This window comes from Schistocerca nitens, chromosome 4, assembly GCF_023898315.1.
Source record: "Schistocerca nitens isolate TAMUIC-IGC-003100 chromosome 4, iqSchNite1.1, whole genome shotgun sequence".
NCBI lineage: Eukaryota > Metazoa > Arthropoda > Insecta > Orthoptera > Acrididae > Schistocerca > Schistocerca nitens.
This window is the reverse complement of record NC_064617.1, coordinates 453,931,497-453,952,056: the sequence shown is the minus strand read 5'-3', so window position 1 is coordinate 453,952,056 and position 20,560 is coordinate 453,931,497. Positions and strand designations below refer to the sequence as shown.

The 20,560-nt window shown below is 44.1% G+C and overlaps 1 protein-coding gene across 1 annotated transcript in view; it reads left to right on the top strand.

Moving 5' to 3' along the window:
• The first annotated feature begins 2,234 nt into the window (after positions 1 to 2,234).
• Positions 2,235 to 20,560, top strand: part of LOC126252368 (dipeptidase 1-like) — a 347,955-nt gene continuing 329,629 nt past the window's right edge. The window contains exon 1 of the mRNA XM_049953259.1: positions 2,235 to 2,485. Within this exon, the coding sequence (XP_049809216.1) occupies positions 2,235 to 2,485 (251 nt within the window). The remainder of the gene's footprint in view (positions 2,486 to 20,560) is intronic.

Sequence of the window (20,560 nt, the reverse complement as noted above, 5' to 3'; positions counted from 1 at the left end):
TAGCAGTGCCTATGTTATCAAGCCGCAGCTAGTGGTCTTGCGGTAGTGTTCTCGCTTCTCGCGCACGGGTGCCCGGGTTCGATTCCCGGCGGGGTCTGGAATTTTTCCTGCCTGATGACTGGGTGGTGTTGTGTCGTCTTCATCGTCGCCATTCATCCCAATTGCTGTCGGAGGAAGGCAATGTCAAACCACCTCCACAAGGACTTTGCCTAGTACAGCTGTGCGGGTCTCCCGCATAGTCCCCTACGCTCCTCGGAGTATGGGACATCATCATCATGATATCAAGATGCACGCTGCAATGTCCCTTCGGACAAGCATGCAAGTCCAAAGTTACAAGCACTGCAGCAACTACAGCCTTCAAGAAATACAGGAAATGTATTCGCAATTGCGAATACGAATCACCATCGACTGAGTATTGGAGGACGACAACGAAAATTTGTGCAAGACCTAGACGTTAACTAGGATTTGCCGCTTTACACGAGTGGTTGCGTTAGCCATTTCGGCTATTCTTGGGCAATTGACGGCCCAATCCAAACTTCAATATGTTGTCGTCTTTGTGTCGAGGGCTCGGTATTGGCGAATAAATACAAAATATCAGTGCCTGTGCTACCAAGAAGTACGACGCAATGGAAGGCTCTCTGAGTCTCAATAAATATGTCCTTCCTGGATGGGACACCTACAACGTGCTGATATGAGGAACGTTTCCAACCGATTTCTCATAAACAAACAGCAGCTGACCGGCGTTGCCTGGTGAAACATTGTTGTGATGCCTCGTGTAAGGAGAAGAAATGCGTACCATCACGTTTCCGACTTTGATAAAGGTCTGATTGTAGCCTATCGCGATTGCGATTTATCGTATCGCGACATTGCTGCTCGCGTTGGTCGGGACCAATGACTGTTAGCAGAATATGGAATCGGTGGGTTCAGGAGGGTAATACGGAACGGCGTGCTGGATCCCAAAGGGCCTCGTATCACTAGCAGTCGAGATGGCAGGCATCTTATCCGCATGGCTGTAACGAATCGTGCAGCCACGTCTCGATCCCTGAGTCAACAGATGGGGACGTTTCCTAAACAACAACCATCTGCACGAACAGTTCGACGACGTTTGCAGCAGCATGGACTATCAGCTCGGAGACCATGGCTGCGGATACCCTTGACGCTGCACCACAGACAGGAGCGCCTGCTATGGTGTACTCAACGACGAACCTACGTGCATGAATGGCAAAAAGTCATTTTTTCGGATGAATCCAGGTTCTGTTTACAGCATCATGATGGTCGCATCCGAGTTTGGCGACATCGCGGTGAACGCACATTGGAAGCGTGTATTCGTCATCGCCAAACTGGCTTATCACCCGGCGTGATATGGGGTGCCATTGGTTACACGTCTCGGTCACTTCTTGTTCGCATTGACGGCACTTTGAACAGTGGACGTTACATTTCAGATGTGTTACGACCCGTGGCTCTACCCTTCATTCGATCCCTGCGAAACCCTATATTTCAGCAGGATAACGCACGACCGCATGTTGCAGGTCCTGTACGGGCCTTTCTGGATACAGAAAATGTTCGACTGCTGCCCTGGCCAGCACATTCTCCAGATATCTCACCAATTGAAAACGTCTGGTCAATGGTGGGCGAGCAACTGGCTCGTCACAATACGCCAGTCATTACTCTTGATGAACTGTGGCATCGTGTTGGAGCTGCATGGGCAGCTGTACCTGTACATGTCATCCAAGCTCTGTTTGACTCTATGCCCAGGCGTATCAAGGCCGTTATTACGGCCAGAGGTTGTTGTTCTGGGTACTGATTTCTCAGGATCTTTGCACCCAAATTGCGTGAAAATGTAATCACATGTCAGTTCTAGTATGATATATTTGTCCAATGAATACCCGTTTATCATCTGCATTTCTTCTTGGTGTAATGTTGTGTGGCCAGTTGTATACGTAACGTAAGCGTGCAGGTTTGTGACGCACGGACGACGACATATAGAAGTTTGGGTCTGGTTGTGAGTCGTGCACAGGTAGTCAAAGTGGTTAAGGCGACCGTTCGTGTAAATCGGGAAATCCGGGTTTGACCCCTGGTCCGGCACAAATTTTCATTGTCGTCATTCCAATAAACAGTTTACGGATGTTCATATTCGCAATTGCGAGTGCATCTCCCGGAGGGGAAGCAGTTTTGCAGGGGCACAGGATAACAGCGGTATGAACTCCACAAAACTCGTCGTTGCCTGCACAGGGATGCGGCCGAGGCGGCCCACCACGGAGGCGCCGCTGGCGCTGGTTCTGGTGCTGGCCGTGTCGCTGCTGGCCACGGGCGCCGGGCACAGCGTGCCGGCCGCGCCCAGCGCCGCAGCTCCCGCTGAGCGGGCGGCCAGCAGCGACGAGGTGGCGGGCGCGGCGGAGCCGGGGGCGGAGGAGCCCATCACGACCGACGCGCAGCGCCGCCAGCTGGTGCGCGACGCCCTCGCAGAGGCGCCGCTCATCGACGGGTGCGTAACTCCTACTGCAGCAGCCAGCAGCTGAGCTCGCCGGGCATAGTATTAGTGACACCCTTAAAGGAGGAGACTGGTCGGTTCTGAGCACTGCCGAGATTCCCACCTAGTCTCTTCTACTGAGAAATATGGAAACAGGGCCTCTTCTTGCCCCGATTCAGTACTGCATCATACAGCCCAATTACATTAACGTGACCAACGCCTACGCTCGACGTCAAAGTAGAGTAACCGCTCACAAACGGTAGGTGGCAACACTCGCGGTGTCAGATATATAGAGCGTATCGGGGAGATGCGGAAAACGGTGCAGTCGTTCTCACAATGTGGAAATGGATCGATTTACCTCATGTTCGATCATTGGATTTTGGAGCAAGAATGGAAGCATTTCCGAAATAGCTAAGATTGTTAACTGTCGCGTGCCGCCGTGGTTATATTATACTGTACATGGCACATAATGGTGCTAACTACAACTGACCCTGAGGCGAATGCGCGGCACCACGGCTCACTGATGACGGGGATGAATGACGGCTAAAGACATTTTTAAGGACGAGTAGACTTGTAACTGTTGCGCAACTGACCACCCAGATGGACCAAGGGATTACCCCTCAACAATCATTCTGCGAACGTTACAGCGTATGGGCCTCCCCAGCAGACGCCTGTTTCATGCACCCATGCTGAATGCTGTTCACTGACGAAGAAGGCTGGAATTTGCACCCCAATACAGCAACAGGGCGACCACCGAATAATGACAAGTGGCCTTTAGAGACAGATCACATTGTGGGCTCCGTCGGACCAAGGCACTTGGCATGTACCGCGTGAATGTCTGAAAGCACCCTACAAAAATCATGAGCTGGATCCTCGCCGGAGGAAGAACGAAACTGTACGTATTGCCGCAGGATGCCTCAAACCAACTCCGAAACACAAAATTTATCTCATCATAGGCATAGCACCACACACTATCCACAGACAAGTAGCCGCCGAGATCGAAAGATCAAAACAATAGAATGACCCTCGACACCCGATGCATATCCACCGAAAACAACGTGTCCGGCTGAAATCCCGCAGGAGTTTCATTGAAAATACTGAAGAGCTCACCACCAAGCCCGTCGCAAGGCGGCTATCTCTTTGAGAAGAAATGGTGCCACACTCCACAATGGAACTACTTGAGGAAGGATCTGCAGGATTTCAACTGCCTTTTACAACTTGGAGGTTATTAAACCGGCTGTGCACTGGAGGAACTGGATGCAAATCAAACCTATTTAAATGGGGCTACAGTGATAGCAATAGGTGTGAATGCGGAGCAATACAGGACTTGATCCACCCATTTATTTACACAGATATGTCTATAACATGCGCTACAGACGATATTTTGAAAGTCAGTGACAAAGCAACCTACGTTGCTAATTACTGGGAAGGGAAGGTGTAATTGGTACATCCGGATACGGAAGAAGAAGCCGGAGGAAGAAGCGTTGTGGTTTGAGGTATGTTTTCGTGTCATTTTCTAATTGATCTCGTGTCTTTCTAGAAGGCGCATTTGAGCAAAACAAATGTGTATCCTTGGTGACCATGTCCACCCCTACATGCAGTCTCTTTTTCTCGGCATAATGGCACCTCGCAGCAGGACAATGCAACTTGTCACATAGCTCACCGTGTATGTGCGTTGTTTGGAGAGTACCAAGATAAGTTAAAAGCACTTCCCAGGCCACCAAACTCCTGGGATTAAAATCCAATAGGGAATCTATGGGACCACTTCGATCGGGATTTTCGCGACATCGATCTTCGTCCTACACATCTAGCTCAGCTGGCCGCGGCGCTGGATTTGGCATGGCTCCACATACCTGTCCGTACCTTTCAGAACCTCACCGACTCTCTTCTGTACGTCTCGCTGTGATCCGCGCTGCAAAAGGTGGTAAATTGGGCATTCGAAAGGTGTCTGGAGCGAAGTCTCTCACAAAGGTGCTTCATTGTGTTCAGATAGGAACTCTTGGCAAGCCAACTCTTGGCAAACTTGGGAAGACAGTTTATTTCAGGAATATTATTGCCCACAAATCATTACCTCATACTGATTTAGGACAGGGCGCATTACCGTGATGATATAATAATCTTTATCTCAGAACTGTTGCACTACCGTATACAGGACACGATGGTGTAAAATGTGTTCATATCCCTGCGCATTTAGCGTTTTCTGAAACGCATTAACAGGAGCACATAGTAACCACGAAAAACATCGCCCTGTCGTAAGACCACCCGCTGCTTACTTCAGTGTTGGTACTACACATGATGTCAGGTAAAGAGCTCCAGGAACTGGCCAATGCCAAATCCTTCCAGATGACTGCGACAGGATACAGCGTGATTCAGCACTCCAAATAACTCGTTTCAAGTCATCCTCCGTCAACTGGTGTTACTGTTTACACCACGTTAGTCATCGCTTGGTATCAAACGTATGGCTTATGGGGAACTGCTAGACTGTTGTACAATTTTATTTTAACCACCTGCGCACATTGTGCTACCTGGAATGCTGGTGGCACTATGCATATGACGAGTAGTTCCTTACGCTAATTTTTTAGAACCACTCTTCACAATGCTCGGCAGTCCCTGCTCGTCGGTATATCAGGTCAGATGGATCGTAGTTTAGCTGTGGTTGTTCTTTCGCGTTCTCACTTCGTAATCACACCAACGGTCGACTTGGACAGCTTTAGAAGCTTTGAAAAGTCGTTGAGGGATTTGACACTCAGTTGATATCCAATCACTGGTGCAAGTTCGAAGTTCAAAAATGGTTCAAATGGCTCTGAGCACTATGGGACTTAACAGCTATGGTTATCAGGCCCCTTGAACTTAGAACTACTTAAACCTAACTAACCTAAGGACATCACACAACACCCATCCATCACGCTCGTCACATCCAGTGGTCACTTACGTATTACATAGGAGTCTTCGGATACGTTCATTAGTTAGTATACGCCAACACTATATTTTGTTCCTTACGTGAAGTTCGATATGGAGGGCTACGATAGATGAGCTACCAGAGAAAATCTTTTAGACTGCTCTTAGTGTTCCGCTGATTGTTCGAGAGACTCTGCGTACCTCATATCTTCTAAAGGTGTCTCTTTGTCGCCGTTCGTATTCTTCTGCATACATTGCGGCTTCTAACATAGTTATTTTTAACGGTGAATTTCACTGTGGGTTTCGAGATTGCTACTTCTGTCACTAAAATAATGTTCCAAGACTTCATAAAAAAGAAGGATGCCATCTTATCTATTTGGCCACACGGGGCAGCCGACCGGTCTGAGGCGCCTCGTAAACGGTCCGCACGGCTGCCTCCGTCGGAGGTTCGAGTCCTCCCTCGGACGTGGGTGTGTGTGTTGTCCTTAGCGTAAGTTAGTTTAAGTTAAATTCAGTACCGTGTAAGCTTAGGGACCGATGACCTCAGCGGTTTGGTCCCATTAGACCTTACCACAAATTTCCAATTTTTTATCTATTTTACCAACTGAAATAACACTTACATCCAGCGATATGGCAAAATCAGTGTTATGCGAGAGCTAGTCGAAATCCACAAACCAATGTAATGGAAGCGAGAGCTGATCGTACTGTCTCGAGCGAGGCAAATATAGTGCCTGAAAAAAAAAAAAAAAAAAAACAAAAAAACAAAAAAAACTGAAGCACCCGGAAAGGGTGAAGGAAGCGAAATAAAATATCACGGGTAGAGAGGGTATGCGATATTATTTCAGAGATTACAAAGTCCAGTCAAATTTAAAAAGGACTTGACAGTATAACGGTACAGACCTTCTGCACTGGTTGGGTGCACTGATTCGGTTGGGAAAGGTCGCATAAAGCTATTAGAACAGCTCTCCTGAGGCAAGCCCCAGAACTATTGCGACTGGTCCCTGACATTCTCGATACTGGCACTGGGACGGAGTTGAAGTCCGAGCTGCTCCTACATACAGGAGTTGGACAAAAAGTTGGAAAAAATGTGAGAAATGCAAGCTTAACCCTAAATGCAGATGATAGTCAAGCCTGCAGGTGGTATGGTTGTATCTGACCACGTACGGCACCTATGCAATGTTCTTAGTGCATTGCAGATGTCAGTCTTGATCAAAAGAAGAAAAGTGGTTGTGAATGAAATATGCCGGAGCTAGGTGAATTCAAATTTGGCATCATTTTTGGTGCTCGTAGGGGGGTGTTTCGGTAACGGATGTAGCCGAAGTGTTCGATATTTCAAGAGTCACCGCAGAGAGGAGGTTTATACCACATAAAGAGAAAATGGAAAAACATCATCCGCTAAGATACAACTCGGACGAAAGCGAGTGTTGAGTGATCGTGAGAAACGGTCGTTCACGGGGCTACGACGTGGACAATATTTCTTCCCCAGTGGTGATTCCGCGTTGCAAGATGCCAGGACACCTGTTAACACAGCTCGCATAGTTCAAAAGTAGTAATGTGAGAACGAGGACGAATTATTGCGTGTTCCCTGGCCACCACACTATCAGATATCAATATTATTGAATGTTTGTGCTCTACTGTGAAGAAAAGTGATCGCTATCCACCTCCATCACCATTACCTGAACTTGCCTACATTTTGGAGGAAGAAGGATTCCATTGAAAACCGTACAGGTCCTGTATTTATCCATTCCGAGATGTATGGAAGCTGTTTTAAATACCAAAGATTTTGCTATACCATATTAGGCCCGGTGATGTGTTGCGTTTCTGTTGTTTCCATATTTTTGTCCACACGCTTTATATTCGATTGGGGACAGATCTGGGAATCTTGCTGACCACGAGAGCACCTCTATATGACGACGACATTTCATAGAGACACGTGCCGAGTGATGCCAAGCATTGTACCGTTGAAAAACCGTGCCTCAATATTTTCGCATGAGAGGTAACACACGAGGAAGTAGAATGTTCTTTACGTACCGTGGTGCCGTCATATTTCCGTCAGTGATAACCAGCAAAGATCTAAAGTAACATCCAATGGCTCCTCAAAAGCATGACTGAAATCTGGATTCGTAGGACAGAGAGGATCAGGTTGTGGAAAGGGGTCAAGTTCAATTACTGTTAGTTATACCAAAACACACAACTTTATTCCTCGAAACAAATGCACAGTTTTCTGACAAAAATCAATTCAGGGCTGAGGGCTCAAGTAACTTCTCCAAATAAGTTTAAATAATTCCTTCTAAAACACCAGGATTTAGAGAAACAGCTGAAAGCCTTACTTAAGTAAAATTGCAATATCTTCTCGGCTGAAGGTCGAAGTAATATATCAGATCAGCTAAGGAAATTCTTTAAAAGCCAAGTATTTACAAATTTCGGCTAAAGGCCTTATTAAGGAAAATTCAAATTAATTCTTGGGCTGAGAACCCAATAAAAAACGTAATGAAAGAGTTGCAAAACAATTACTCAAGAATAATTAAAGACAACGTTAAGATAAACATTTACAGAACACGGCTGAAGGCCGTTTCAAGAATTCAGTATAATTAAAGAGAAGGCTTACAGACAAGGATTTACATATTAAAGCCACAGATTCTGAAACAAACTCGGCCGAAGACCTAAATACAGAGCAACAAGAATTTTAAAAAAAACACGGCTGAAGGCCTAATCTTAAAACAGTTGACATGAAGTTGAGCTGAAGGCCATATACTACACATAAAACAGACAACATTAATACACGGCTGAAGGCCTGACACAGTACCTGCAACAAAATGAAATGACAATCACAAACAACAAACAGTGGTGCTCAGAAGTAGTCCAAGGGTCGGCCTGGGGAGGAAACTCTAACAACAGTTTAGGTGAGACGGGCAGTCAAGCGTAAAACTAAACAATCGGGTGGTAACACGGCCTAGGGACGGCTGAAGAACAACCAAGAGCCTAATCAATTCCATCAATTCCCTTCCACCCGACACACTCGCTGCTCTGTTTCAGCAGACCGACTGACTACTCCGGTACGCAGACAGCATTCATCTGCTCAGTGGAAATCACAGAAGCTACACACGGTTCCACGTAAACACATTTGCACAAGAACTCGTACAATCGTAAAAGCAATCACTGTGGGACAACAAGGACGAATGTATTCGACACACAGAAAGTTTCCACAAGCAGCCGGCGACAAAAAACACGTCGTCCGATGAGAGGACCCACCGAACGACCAACCCAGGTCGTTTCCTCTGAAGTTACATGTGTCGGCAACGGTTGGGCGAGTCTTGGCTATCCGAAGCTGACCACAGCACCAATCCGACTCAACTCGATGCCGTTCGGAATTCGGAGACACGGCGACCCGGGCATACTGGCTCGTATCCAACCATGCAGAGGTAACTCTTGCGCATTGGCCACGACATCTCCGCACAAGGAAGGAACCGACCCACGTCCGGCAATATGATCAACTGACGAGGCCCAGAAACGGTCAAAGGACCAAATACACGTCGCCCGATGAGACGACCAACCGAACGACCAACCAACGGTCATCCCGCTCCAATCTCCTTCTGTCGGACAGTTCTTGTGTGTTGCCAGCGGTCGGCGAGCACTGGTGTTCCGTCCCCGACTTCACCGCTGCTGCGTCCCGACTGAACTCCCGACAACCCACTATCCGGAAAAACTAGCGGTCGCTTCAAAGATAATACGACAGTGCTCTTATCGATAAGCGCTACTGCTGCCACTCACGGGCAGGTAAGACAGGAACTTAGTGACGCCAGTAAATCGAATAAGAAAACGAGGCGGTAGTGTCGTAAGGAGAAGATGACAAACAATAAGGGGTATGAACACGAGCCGCGCACGACTCATTGACGCCACGAGTAACACTGCTGCGCCTCTCTAAAACATTGAAAGAATGGCGCCTCTGCCCAGGTCGCCCCCACACACGCCGGTTATGGTCATCTGCGTTAGTGGAGAACCGCGAATTCACCGTTGAACACAACACGACGCCGCTCACAATCCGTCCATGTCTCCCATGTCATCCGTCCATGGCATCACTCCAAAAATACCCGTTTTTGTTGTGGTGTTAACGATAGTCCGCGCATGGGGCTGTAATTTCCTAGTCCAGCCGCTGCTCGTCGCTGACCAGCGTTGCAGCGTAGACACGGAACTTGCAGGGAGTCCATTGCTCGTTCTCCGACTATGCTCATTTATGTGAAGAAGCTACGATATGCTTCGTGCATAATTCGGCGATCCCGTCTTCCTGTGGTCAGACGTTGTCGACCAGGACCCTGATTACGAGTATTTCTGTCCACGCTTTCCCATGCAGTCCATCGTGCCATTTTCATATCCGAATGCTCCACATATATCGATACTGCTCAAGTCGACAAGCTGATCAAGTGGAGGCTCACAGTGAAGCCCCTTTCAAACTTGGTCAGTGGCTGATAACTTTGTCTCACACGAGTACATGGCGTCGTCGTTTCCTTTACAGTAGTTATTGAACATCTGAATCATTTCACTCCTCTTAGTTTATAAACTGCCAAGCCTGGCAACAACACTGCATGAACAACACAAACGAACACTGGCGATTATTTTAAATGCTACACAGTGTCGCAACTCTACATGCTTCCCATGGTGTGTGTGTATGTGAGTGTGTGTGTGTGTGTGTGTGTGTGTGTGTGTGTGTGTATGAATGTGTGTCTGCGAATTACGTTGGCGTCCGACTATGTCTTCTGGATGATCCTTCTTTTTCCTTCCAATGTATTAAACGTAACTTCACTGTCTTTTTTTCGAATTTTATCATATCAAATCAACTTTTCCCGAGGCAAGCTTATCGTTTATATCACATTCACCTACAATAACCTATCTGGCCTATTTGATCAAGAATGACATGTTCACGCTACCGATCACCGAAGTAAACTGAGTGATACGTGTACACATCAAAAACACTGTTTGATGACTACACTTAACCGTTTTCTGTTTGCATATTTAACCGTCGCCAATAACAGTTATAGTAATCTAATTACTTGCTACCTTTTGCAAGAGAAATTCTAATAAAGATAACTACAGTTATAAAGCGTCATTGTTAAAGACTCCAACACTGTTCAATTGTTTTTCTACCAAGTCCTGTATTAAATATCATCTTTCCGTAAATTTTGATACGGGAATTCCTCCTATCTGCCGTCGCCCAAGGACTAAGTTCCTTACTGTCAGACTTTTCAAACACTACAGGTCCAGATGCCGTGGCCGTTTTCATGAGTTGAGTGCGTAACCTCTTTTTCTCTACCAGCACACACAACTACAACGGCGAATAGGGTTCTATACGGATATCAAATTGTGACCCGCGCAGTGTGGCAGAAACGCCATGATGGTACAGAACTGGTACCGAACTGTCATATGACCGTTCACTCCTGACTCATGACAGAGAAGAGCTATGTGTGTGCCACTTCGATGCGTGGAATCAGTGCAGTAAGAGAGGTCGACATGGAATACGCGAAAGCAGTCCCCGAATTTGGAAGTGCCGTTAAATGAAGTTGCCCGGATTACAGGTGTATCAACGTGGACTGACCAATATCTCTAAAGAATGGTATGCCAGTGTGAGCCACATAACGCTGAGTAAGAATAATGGTGGTAAAAAGGTATTCACCGATAGGAAGTGAGTGTCGCCCACTGTCAGCGACAATATGCAAGTATTTCAAACTCGACAGGAACTGCAGGTGTCAGTGAATGAAGGACTATCTCATCAAGTTCCCAAGCCGCCATTTTGAAGGGAACTGCTATATGGGCGCTTGGTCTCCTGTAGCTCTGCACCCGTGGTCTAGGGATAGCGTCTTTGATTAGTAATCATAAAACTTCCTCGGTCCGTAGTTCGAAACCCGCAACTGCTTAAATGTTGACTAATAATCAGCTTTGGCGGCCGAAGACTTCTGGCATAAGAAGTCGTCCTCATTCCTCCAACAGCCTTGTCAAAGAGGGAGGAGTGGACACAGGTTGCGGACACTATCTTGCCCTTGGGTTGGGAAACTGCCCCTAAAGGAGGAAGAATCAGCAATGATCAACGGTATGAGGATGCAGAAGGCAATGGAAAGCACTGCGTTAAAGCCACATAACGTATATCCTCAGGACACGTGGCCCATGATTGAAAAAATGTCATGATGATCTCTCCACTGCCAAAAAATTCCGGGATAATCTCCCTTTCGGATCTCCGGGAGATGACTGCCAAGGGGGAGGTTAGCTCGAGAAAAAGATTGAATAATCAACAAAAAGATAACGTTCTACGAATCGGGGCGTGGAACGTCAGAAGCTTAAATGTGGTAGGAAAGCTGGAAAATCTGGAAAGGAAAAGAATCAATTCAAAGGCTCAATATAGATATAGTAGGGGTCAGTGAAGTGAAATGGGAAGTAGACAAGGATTTCTGCTCAGTTATATATCAACAGCTAATATCAACAGCAGCAGAAAAGGGGGTAACAGGAGTAGGATTCTTTATGAATAGGATGGTAAGACATAGAGTGTGTTACTGCGAACAGTTTACTGATAGAGTTGCTGTTATCAGAATCTAGAGCAAACAAAGACCGACAGCGATGGTTTAGGTACACGCACCGACGTCGCAAGGAGAAGAGGCAGAGAAAGTATGTGAGGATACTGAAAGGTATTACAGTATGTAAAGGGAGATGAAAATCTAATCGTCATGGGGGACTGAAATGTAGTTGTACGGGAAGGAACGGAAGAAAAGGTTACAGGAGAATATGGGCTTGGGACAAGGAATGAGAGAGTAGAAAGACTAATTGAGTTTTGCAATAAATTTTAACTAGTAATAGCGAATACTCTGAAGAAGAATAACAAAAGGAGGAAGTATACTTGGAAAAGGCCAGGTGATATGGGAAGATTTCAGTTAGATAACATCATGGTCAGACCGAGATTCCGAAATCAGATACTGGATTGTATGGCGTACCCAGGAGCAGATATAGACTCAGAGCAGAATATAGCAGTGATGAAGAGTAGGCTGAAGTTTAAGGCATTAGGATGAATCAATACGCAAAGAAATGGGATATGGAAATACTAAACAATGACAAGATACACTTGAAGTTCTCGAAGGCTGTAAATACAGCAATAAGGAATAGCTCAATAGGCAATACAGTTGAAGAGGAATGGACATCTCTAAAATAGCAATCACAGCAGTCGGATGGAAAAACATAGATACAAAGAAGGTAACTGCGAAGATACCATGGGTAACAGAAGAAATACTTCAGCTGATTGGTGAAAGAAGTAAGTACAGAAATGCTATTTTGTCGAAAGTCGACATGTTAAGAAACGTGGCTGTTGTACTTAAGGTTTATAATTTATATAAAAAACAGCTACCAGCCACATGTATGGTTTAAAAAGGTTTATTATCTTCAGACCATGACCGGTTTCGGATTTTTCATTACAAATCCATCTTCAGATGGCAGGTTACAAGCATTCTTAGTTGGACCTAGTTTTGTTTATGTTATTCGCTTGCTGCAGGGCTGTGTAGTTCTGCCTGACGAAATATTCGTGCGTTTATGTTTTCGAACGCAAACTTAATACACTTTTCAATATGCACTATGTGAGTGCTATTCCAGTCAATGGACGTAACTTTCAACCTCATCATCTTAGTTTCACACGCAGCACACACGAATAACGTTATTCGAGTGTGCTGCGTGTGAAACTAAGATGATGAGGTTGAAAGTTACGTCCATTGACTGGAATAGCACTCACATAGTGCATATTGAAAAGTGTATTAAGTTTGCGTTCGAAAACATAAACGCACGAATATTTCGTCAGGCAGAACTACACAGCCCTGCAGCAAGCGAATAACATAAACAAAACTAGGTCCAACTAAGAATGCTTGTAACCTGCCATCTGAAGATGGATTTGTAATGAAAAATCCGAAACCGGTCATGGTCTGAAGATAATAAACCTTTTTAAACCATACATGTGGCTGGTAGCTGTTTTTTATATAAATTATAAACCTTAAGTACAGAAATGTTCAGGCAAATTCAGGAATACAGAATTACAAGTAGCTGAAGAATGAAATAAATAGGAAGTGCAGGGAATCCAAGACTAAATGCCTCCATGAAAAACGTGAAGAAATCGAAAAAGAAATGAATGTCGGAGGGACTGACTTGGCATACAGGAAAGTCAAAACAACCTTTGGTGAAAATAAAAGCTAGGGTATTATGAGTGCAACGGGAATCACACTGTTAGATACTGAGGAGAGAGCGGATGGATGGAAAGGGCACACTAAAGGTGTCTATGAGGAGGAAAATTTGTCTGATGTGATAGAAGAAGAAACAGAAGTCGATTTAGAAGAGATAGGGGATCCAGTATTAGAATCAGAATTTAAGTGATCTTTGGAGGACTTAAGATCAAATAAGGCAGAAGCAATAGATAAAATCCCATCAGAATTTCTAAAATCATTGGGGGAAGTGGCAACCAAACGACTATTCACGTTGTTGTGTTGAATGTAGACCATATGAGTCTGGCGACATACCATCTGACTTTCGGAAAAATATCATCCACACAATTCCGAAGGCTCTAGGAGCTGACAAGTGCGAGAATTATCGCACAATCAGCTTAACAGTTCATCTTTGCAATTTGCTGTCAAAAACAATGTGTAGAATAATGGAGAAGAAAATTGAGGAGTTGTTTGATGACGATCAGTTTGGGTTTAGGAAAGGTAAAGGCACCGAGAGGCAAATCTGATGTTGCGGTTGATAATGGAAACAAGGTTAAAGAAAAAGCAAGAGAAGTTCATAGGATTGTCGACCTGGAAAGAGCGGTCGACAGTGTAAAATGGTGTAAAATGGTGTAAATGTTCGAATTTCTCGGAAAATAGGAGTTAGCTTTAGGGAGAGACGTTTAATATACAGTGTATACGAAAGCCAAGAGGGAATAATAAGAGTGGACGATCAAGAACGAAGTGCTCGGATGAAAAAGGGTGTAAGGCTGGGATGTAGTCTTTCGCGCCCACTGTTCAGACCGTATATCGACGAAGCAATGATGAAAATAAAAGAAAGGTTCAGGAGTGAAATTAAAATTCAAGGTGGAATTATATCGATGATACGATTCGTTGATGACATTGCTATCCTGAGTGAAAGTGAAGAAGAATTACATGATCTGCTGGACGGTATGGACAATCTAATGAGCACAGAAAATGGATTCAGAGTAAATCGAAGAAAGACGAAAGTAATGAGAAGTAGCAGAAATGAGAACAGCGAGGAACGATTGATGGTCACGAAGTAAAGTAAGCAATGCGGATGTTCTGCGTAGATTCGGAGAGGAAAGGAATATGTGAAAAACGCTGACAAGGAGAAGGGACAGGATGATAGGACATCTGTTAAGACTTCAGGGAATGACTTTCATGCTACTAGAGGAAGCTGTAGAGGGCAATAACTGTAGAAGACGACAGAGATTGGAATAGTTCCAGCATATAATTGAGGACGTAGGTTGCAAGTGCTGCTCTGTGATGAAGAGGTTGACGCAGGAGAGGAATTCGTGGCGGACGCATCAAACCATGATGACACAAAAAAGGAAAAAAGAAAGAAAAACAGTACTCGGGGAATGGCAGTGGCCACAAGGATACACAATACTGCACGTCTGCAATGGACGAAACAAAATGGTAATTGGAGAGTAGCTATAAAGGTAGAACTGCTGTTGAGCCATTATCAATATTCAGTTGTGACGAAGCGTTATTAGCACTGCATATTGTGGGTAAACCACATTTATTGCAATATGACTGGAAAACAGCATTAGTATAATACAGAAGACGTTTGTTGAGGTATCAGATTTCAGTGGCAGTTAAATTTCGTTCAGATATTCCATACAAGTGGCATGAGTTTTTTTACGAAATGACTGAAGTATTCATTTCTTCTTACTTTTGCTGATTTGTTTCGCAGTCTTTCTTGAATTCTAGACATAAGTTTGGTACTTGTAGATGAAGCTCCCTCCTTCCTTTGATATTCTGAAGTTGAGTTTACTCGAAGCGGGTCAGTAAAGTTGAGTTGCTGAAAATCAAGTGACGAAAATTTTCCCCAGCGACCGTAACAGAAATGCATAAAAAATTCCACTTAACATAGCCTATTTACTACTCAGAGACAAAAAACAGATTGTCTTGCCATATGGTAACAACTTACAACGAAAGACTGTCTTATATCAGAAATGATTTTTCCAAAAGGGTTACACTGGTATTGAAATGTAAACTGTGACATTAATTTTATACATTAGAAAACTTGAGGTTCATGCATTATCGTAAAATATAACTTGTACTGACTTTGATTATTGTTTTTGTCCGATTTTGCTAAGTTGAATGTAATAATATACCTGGATGACTGACTTTTCATAATCCACATATTTTTGTACAAAATACCCACCAACATTTTCGTAATTTTCCAATAGATTGAAGGAATAAGATACTGAATGCATAGAAGAAAAAGCAACGTCTCAGCAAAAACCGAAAACTACGTGAATATCGACAAAAGTGGCATCGAGCGATAGGTTACCACTGAGACCGGCACCGACAATATCAATTCGGAAGAGGGACAATTTCCCTAGAATTGTTACAAGGCTTATATTTAGGACTCACGAGCCGCGATTTTGCCTGTTTTTAAACTATGGAAAGTGTTGAGTGCATCGACGTCCAACGAGGCATTTAGCCTGAAATGTATAATTCTGCGATGTTTTGGAGGTGTTTTCATAGCATGACATAGGCCCATTCATTCGTTTTACCATGAACATTAATCATGATGATTTTTCAGAATTAACGGTGACCTAGAGATGCCCTTCCTTCTACATCTCCTTGATTAATATTCTGTGGACGTTCTCGCCTTTCAGTATGACAGTAGCCGTGTTCACATGCTGTACTCATAGTTCATGGATTGACGAACACCAATCACATCTCGTTTTGGGCAGTGAAACACCTTATGTTAATACCATAGTGAATGTATGGGACTAGTTCGAAAAGCGGTGAAACAATCAACGTTCTATAAATGTGGTAACTCTAGGGATCCAATCATCACTGAGTATATCCTCAAAAAATTTTTGCATCTAAATATATTTGCAATTATGTTATTTAGGACTGAAATTCACTGCCTGAAAATACACTTCAGTTCACGGAATTTTATCTTTGAACCTGGACATGTACTTGTGGAATTTTCGTATCAAAGAAACATATTTGGTTACTATTGGCAAGTAGTGACTGCTATGCCTGGAAGAACAGAAAAAAGTTTCCTTGATTGCTTTTGGTAAACTGAGTACATTTTGAAAAGGAAGTTTCCGATGTGGCCCAAACAGAAAGTTTACAATTAATGTGTATCGCCAGTTTTTACGTATGATGAAGTAAAATTGACTTCAGATGAGTAAACCATTTAGTGAGCCTTGGAGAGATTCTTGTTGGGAATTAGTAGGAGGCGCAGAAAAAAATTAAATGCGGTAGGGCACAGACTGGACTGAAAGACATTATGGCGACTTATGACAGTTAGGGAAGTGGGGTGATGGATTGATGGTAGATGGACTGAGATGAAATAAAAACAGAGTATTTGACATAATGGTAGGTCACATTAGAAAATATACATGGGTGCATATTGCTGAATGTCGCAAAGCATGGCTGACCAGACGTTATTGTGCGTGATCGATGCAGGAGCAGTTCATTACCCTAGTGAAGTTCTTTCACGTCAGTAATGCTCTCCACTTCTGGTTCAGCCAGATTATTTTTCCTAGTAGACTGTACTGTGTGGGAAGTGTGGCTAAGTCTCGGATCTTACTATTGGCGCTCCTGCACGTAATATGACGTTAACATTTTCTCTTTCTGATCTCTTTGAGACTGACCACGTTCTTTCGCCAATCCAACCACTTGCTCTTTGTGGCATCCACCTAGCTTTTTGAGAGGCTCTGCAATTATTCATCCGATAACGAAAGTCTGTATATCAGCACAATGAATCGTCTTAGAATCGTCGGAGTCTCTGGTTGAAGACGTTCATTGGGCCCCATACCAGAGAACTGCAATCGGTTTAGGATACAACGCTGAAAGTCATCTACATCTACATATATACTCCGCTAGCCACCAAGCAGTGTGTGGCGGAGGACACTATTCCCCCTCTGTTCCACTCGCGAATCGAGCAAGGGAAAGACGACTGTCTGAACGCTTCAGTACGAACTCTAATTTCCCTTATCCTTGAATAGTGATCATTGCGCGATTTGGAAGTTAGTGGTAATAATATATGCTCTACATCCATAATGAGCCATGCTTCTGCTGTGTGGCAATTTATCACATCGTCACTAGCTACCCTTCAGTGTGTCTATTTTATCATCAATTTTGGTAAGACATAGAAATAGCTACAAGTACATTAAAATATCTTTTCTGTTTACATTATTATTTAAATTTGAAACAAAACTATAAATTATGGAACTTAAGATTACCCGCTTGTGATTCTTTCGAGCTATAAAACTTACGTTGTTTTTTGGCTGAAGGAGCTTGTGTTAAGCAGAATTTTGGTGGGAGTTGAGTTTGGTTGGGGGTTGCACCAGTGTTGGCTTTTAATTAACCTTCAGCTTGTTAAATAACAGTTTGCAATACCAGAGCGCATGTATAAACGAATGTAGGAGTCCTTTGCACCCAACCTCTGAAGACAATTAACCGCTCGTAACAACTGACATGAGAAACTGGAATAACTCACCCTACAATTACAAAATACTAAGGTTTGCAGAAAAAGATAAAAAAGAACGTACAATAAAAATTTATTCTAAGATTCATGTACACATCATACAAATAAAATAGTAACAAGCAGAAGAGCGCACTGGAAAAATCTACAGCCGACTAAGACAAACATCTCGACCATAACGCAGGCAATAGATAGGAGAACAAAATCGAAACGGATATACAATCTACTACAGAATTCACAAAGAAAGTGAATAAACAAGCAATAAGAGCACAAGAGCTTACCACTAAAACACAGTTCTCTCACAACCAACCTTGCCATGTTTTCAAATTTAAGAACAATAACGATACACTCGTATTGTACTAGGTCTTGCTCTGCAAATACACTGGGTGGTTACAGTTAAAGTATAGCTATTCATGCAGGTCCAGTGTGATTATCGTATGACAGCGAAACTTGGTAGATATGCTAACGCGTTAATGCAGAACCGATTTACGCTGGAAAAAAATTAGTTCCAATTTTGGCCACTATGTGACAATCTGCCGCTATATACTTTTTGTACGACGGTATGACATCCAAGCTATCATTTTACGAGCCAAAAAAGTGAGTGGACACCATGGATACCGAGAAGAGAGATCATGCGCTGTTAGTGTATCTGCTTTATGTCAGCAGGCTGAAATGGCATTGCTGAATTGAGGAAGTATCGCAGACTGAAAGTTCTGAGGAAATACCCAATGTCATTAAATGGTTTAAAGAAGATGATAACGAAATTCAAAAACATGGGTGATCTTGGTGTGGGACATGGAAGAGGAAGGTGTTCTGTCTTGGTGGTAGTTACTGACGAGGCTGCTGCTGCTGTAATTGACCATGCAGCACGTGCCCCTGGTATTCCTAGTGCTCGTTCAGTTCCACGAGAATTGCCCATCCCATGGTGAACAATAGAACAATAAGGAAGTTTAGTGGCCCATATTATACTGGTACTTGTACAAGATCCAAACGGGCAGCAGCTGAACCCTCATGATCTGCAACAATGTTCTGAATTTGCTCTTCGGTTTCTGGCACGGCCTGAAGTTGATGACATGTGGTCGGACAATATTCTATGGAGTGATGAGACAAATGTTTCACTGCATGGTGCAGTGAATACTCAGAACTATCAAATTTGGGATACTGCTAAACCACGTATTGTGCACGAAGAGCAATTTTATTTGACTGTGTTGATAGATTCACAAGCACCTTTACTCTCGGTCCTTTCTTTTGTGAAGAGAATACACCTAGAGCGCGAGTCAGATGTACCGTGACGTCTGTTATGTTATCGAGACCACCTTGCACAACTTGTGATTCCTGCGCTGGAAGAGCGCACCTCTGTGGAAACCACTGTTCTCATGCACGATGGTTAATAATAAAATCAACTGTTTTCTATCCACGCCCCGTTGCTAATTAATAGCACATGGAAACAGTTCTATATGTCTTCCTTGCATTCACAACGCCAGATTTGCACCTGATGGCCAAAATGTGAACTAATTGCTTTTTTCAGTGTAAATCAATCCTCAATTAATGAATTAGCACATATACCAAGTTTCGCTGCCATGCGATAATTACAGCCCCGCTACGGTCGCAGGTTCGAATCCTGCCTTAGGCATGGATGTGTGTGATGTCCTTAGTTTGGTTAGGTTTAAGTAGTTCTAAGTTCTAGGGGACTGATGATCTCAGCAGTTAAGTCCCATAGTGCTCAGAGCCATTTGAACCATTTGAATTACAGCCCACACTAGACCTCCATGAGGAGCTACACATCAATTATGACCAGCCAGTACTCCGATGTAATTATGATCTAATCTAATCTCCCCACGGTCTCACAGTGCATATTCACTTCAAGGAATGTACGAGACCCAGCTTTACTGATCCTCGCGGAATAGCGCTGCACTGTATTTTGACTGTCTAGATCACTGATGACTACAATGCCCACCAACTGCAATTATAGTACACCCAGAGCACAAGTAACTATTATGCTCTGCTCTGTATAGCTGTAATGGAATCTCTCCTCCGTCCTTCCTTCCTGTTTGTCAGCTGCTGTCCCTTCGGTGCGACGGAAGGAAAACATCGTCAGCAAGCTGCAGCCCATCGAATCCGCGTTGCAGCCGGCCACATTTTGTGTTGATCGTTTTAGTCCAACTCCTGGTGCCTCCGTGATGTTCTCAGCTCCACGGGGTCTGGGTCTGCTTTCGTTGCCGGCAGCGTTCTCTCAAATCGCTCCGTCCTTCCTCCAATCAGCAGCCAGAGACGCGCCTGCAGCCCTTTCCACGTTTTCCTGGTGACCCCGTGCGTAGTGCGCCACAAAAACGTAACTCTAAAACGCCCGTCCAGCGGGGGGAAGCACAACAGATGGAACATCTGACAGCAAAATCTTTGAGTTGTATTGTGCCTGACACTCAAAGGACTCACCACGATGTAATTATGCGAATGGGACGAAAATGGTAGATGTGACGTACATATACACATGAA